Raw genomic sequence first — 2,889 nt, forward strand, 5'->3', positions numbered from 1 at the left:
TATATATATATATATTTAAAAATGTTTTTATATATAATACAATATATAATATAAGAAAAAATTTATTTATTTTTTATATTATATTACTCACTCTTAAATGTCGGTCTGTTTTTTCCTCTTAACTTTGTAGTGCCATCTCAGTAGAACTGTACTACATCTTTGCCACCGCGTGGGGTCGTGAACACTACACACTCTACGGCATCCTGTTGTGTGTGTTTGTCATCCTGCTCTCGGTGGGCGCCTGCATCTCTGTGGCCCTCACCTACTTCCTGCTCTCAGGCGAGGACTACCGCTGGTGGTGGAGAAGTGTTCTGAGCACCGGCTCCACTGGCATCTTTATATTTGTTTACTCACTCTTCTACTACCACAATCGCTCCAACATGAGCGGCCTTGTACAGAGCGTCGAATTCTTCGGATATTCCTTGCTCACTGCGTTTGTTTTCTCGCTCATGCTGGGAACGGTCTCCTTCTGGGCTTCTCTGGCTTTTATTCGTTACATCTACCGTAGCCTTAAGATGGACTGAGTTTGTTTCCTCTCAAGCTGAGCCCCTCAAATGGGGAAGAGACTCATGGACCAGGCCCTCATGGAACCCTGCATGTGCAGGTTTTGTGTTGCTGAAGTATCAAACTAAATAAGCTGTTTCTGATGCCAGTCTTAAAAGGAAGGGAACAGACAATGTGACTGACTAAAGACTAATTTTATTTTATTTTGCTCACCAACACCCTGACACTTAATTCACATAGATATATATATAGTTGCTAGATTATATGCACATCAAATACAGACGTATTTGAGAGTCATTTTGGATCGTTTGTGCGGAATTGGAAAGCTTTTCATACTTCAAATGTTGCATACCAAGTATCCAAGACTTGAAAGTTCCGTTTTGGATTTTGTTAATGTAGTGAACATGACTAAAATGATTAAATGTCAGTTTCAAAACATAATGGGAAAGAATCAGAGGCCTTCATACATATCTATTGTTTCAAAGACCATTGAGGAGATAAAGCACTTATATGTACTGTAGATGGGTTTACTTGATGATTATAGGTGGATGTTGGTTATATGGAAGGATATTATAATCTTTGAGGTAAAGAGATGTGTCATATTGTTTTCAAAGGGTGCCGTATACACATTTTGACCAAAAGAGCAGTTTTGGAGTGAAGATTTAACATGAGGAAGCTGAAGAAATGAAGAATTGATTATGGAAGCAATACCATGCTCTAAAGTCGCCATCAACTGTGATCTGTTATTATACTGTTTTCAATAAAGTCACTTTTATTATGGTAAGAGAAATAAATGTGAGTGAAATGCAACAACGCTGGTGTCTATCATATAAATGTAAATTGAAAATGGCTGTGTAAATTGATTTCAAGCTCACTCTCAAACATGTCTTGCCGTTTTGACCCTTGTTCTTATACACTACCATTAAAAAGTTTGGAGTCGGTAAGCTTTTTAATGTTTTTGAAAGAAGTCTCTTTCACCAAGGCTCCATTTATTTGATCAAAAATACAGTAGAAAGTAATAAGTTGCACCCACTATGATGTGATCCGCAGGAAGGGGCAGACTTAACCAATAAGCTCCTGCTTAGGGCCTCAGGGAATCCCATCTGATACTGGCCAAACAGATTTGACAAATGCTCTAGTGCGGATTTGTGTTTGCTCTTTGAAGAGCGTCAAAGGTTTCTATTTACAACATATTTTTGCTGCGTTGAGCAAAGTAGCCAATCACAGACATGAGTGTTGATTTCTTGAATGCAATGGCCAATCAGAGGCATTTAAGTTAGAATCCATTCAACGCTTAAAATGCCAGAGTCTTTTCATTGCTGAGTTCTGTGCGGTCACGAATCCTCTCATTAATTGTAAAAAAACAAAGTGTAGACACGGTGTAAAGAACATTCTGCATGCAATGTATACAACTATGTGGATTGTAAAAGAACTTCATCGTGAGATCGCGAAATTAAAGTGAGTGACAGCTTTTTAGTTATTTTGAAGGAAGTGCTCTTCGCATGCTTTCTTGGTTATATATAATCAATACAGAATTTCAATACAAGTTTTGTTTTTCAAGCTGTTAAGAGGACCAAAGGCCACATACGCGCTGCAAAATTTTGGGAGTGACATCCGCATATAAATGTGGGATTTACTCCCGAAATTGCAATCCATGGAACAAAAATATGTCAAATCAAATGTGTGCCTCACATACCCTAAAAAGTGAAGCCAAAACATTTTGATCTGGTGGCTGGCTGCATTATAGGTCATAAACCCCACCCTCCTCATGTAAACAAATAGAATGTAATCCAAAAATTCAAATAATTTTTTTCCGCAAAGATGTTCTCCGTCATAGGTGGTTCTTATCACGGTGATGTTAAAAGGGTTTTGGTTTTCCCCAAGAAGTTGCCTTTTAGATTTTTGATACTATAAAAACAGGGTGTGATTTCATGATTGCGTGTTTGTGATTGGGTCTGTGGGAGTTTGGACGGGACTTTGATATTGAGGGTCCAGCTCATGATCGGTACTGCACAGACTGCAAATGATGTCAGACACATGACAGTGGCCATATCTGGGATATTTTGGCTTAACTTTTCTAGTGTAAGGAAGTGAAGACGTGTGGCCATCACTTCTTACAGTCTGTGTGTCAAACTAGATGTCATTAACAGTGTTGGGGGTAACTCATTACAAGTAACGCGAGTTACGTAATCAGATTACTTTTTTCAAGTAACTAGTAAAGCATTACTTTTTAATTTACAAGAGAATATCTGAGTTACTTTTTCAAATAAGTAACGCATGTTACTTTTTTTTTTCAATTTATTTACAACTCCTGTCCCCATGTTGAGAGAAATCAGAAGATGTTACTGTAGTTCTAAAATAAATATGAATATGCATTAATTCATC

The 2,889-nt window shown here is 37.7% G+C and overlaps 1 protein-coding gene across 2 annotated transcripts in view; it reads left to right on the top strand.

The window, feature by feature from the left end:
• tm9sf1 (transmembrane 9 superfamily member 1) overlaps window positions 1–1,432 on the top strand; it is an 8,774-nt gene extending 7,342 nt beyond the window's left edge. For both annotated transcript variants that reach the window (XM_016535090.1, XM_016535089.1), the window contains one exon: window positions 131–1,432. In XM_016535090.1, coding sequence (XP_016390576.1) covers window positions 131–524 — 394 coding nt within the window. In that variant the 3' untranslated portion in view covers window positions 525–1,432. The remainder of the gene's footprint in view (window positions 1–130) is intronic.
• Window positions 1,433–2,889: the final 1,457 nt, after the last annotated feature.

Source organism: Sinocyclocheilus rhinocerous, unplaced genomic scaffold (assembly GCF_001515625.1).
Source record: "Sinocyclocheilus rhinocerous isolate Xijiao unplaced genomic scaffold, SAMN03320098_v1.1 scaffold1327, whole genome shotgun sequence".
Classification (NCBI taxonomy): domain Eukaryota; kingdom Metazoa; phylum Chordata; class Actinopteri; order Cypriniformes; family Cyprinidae; genus Sinocyclocheilus; species Sinocyclocheilus rhinocerous.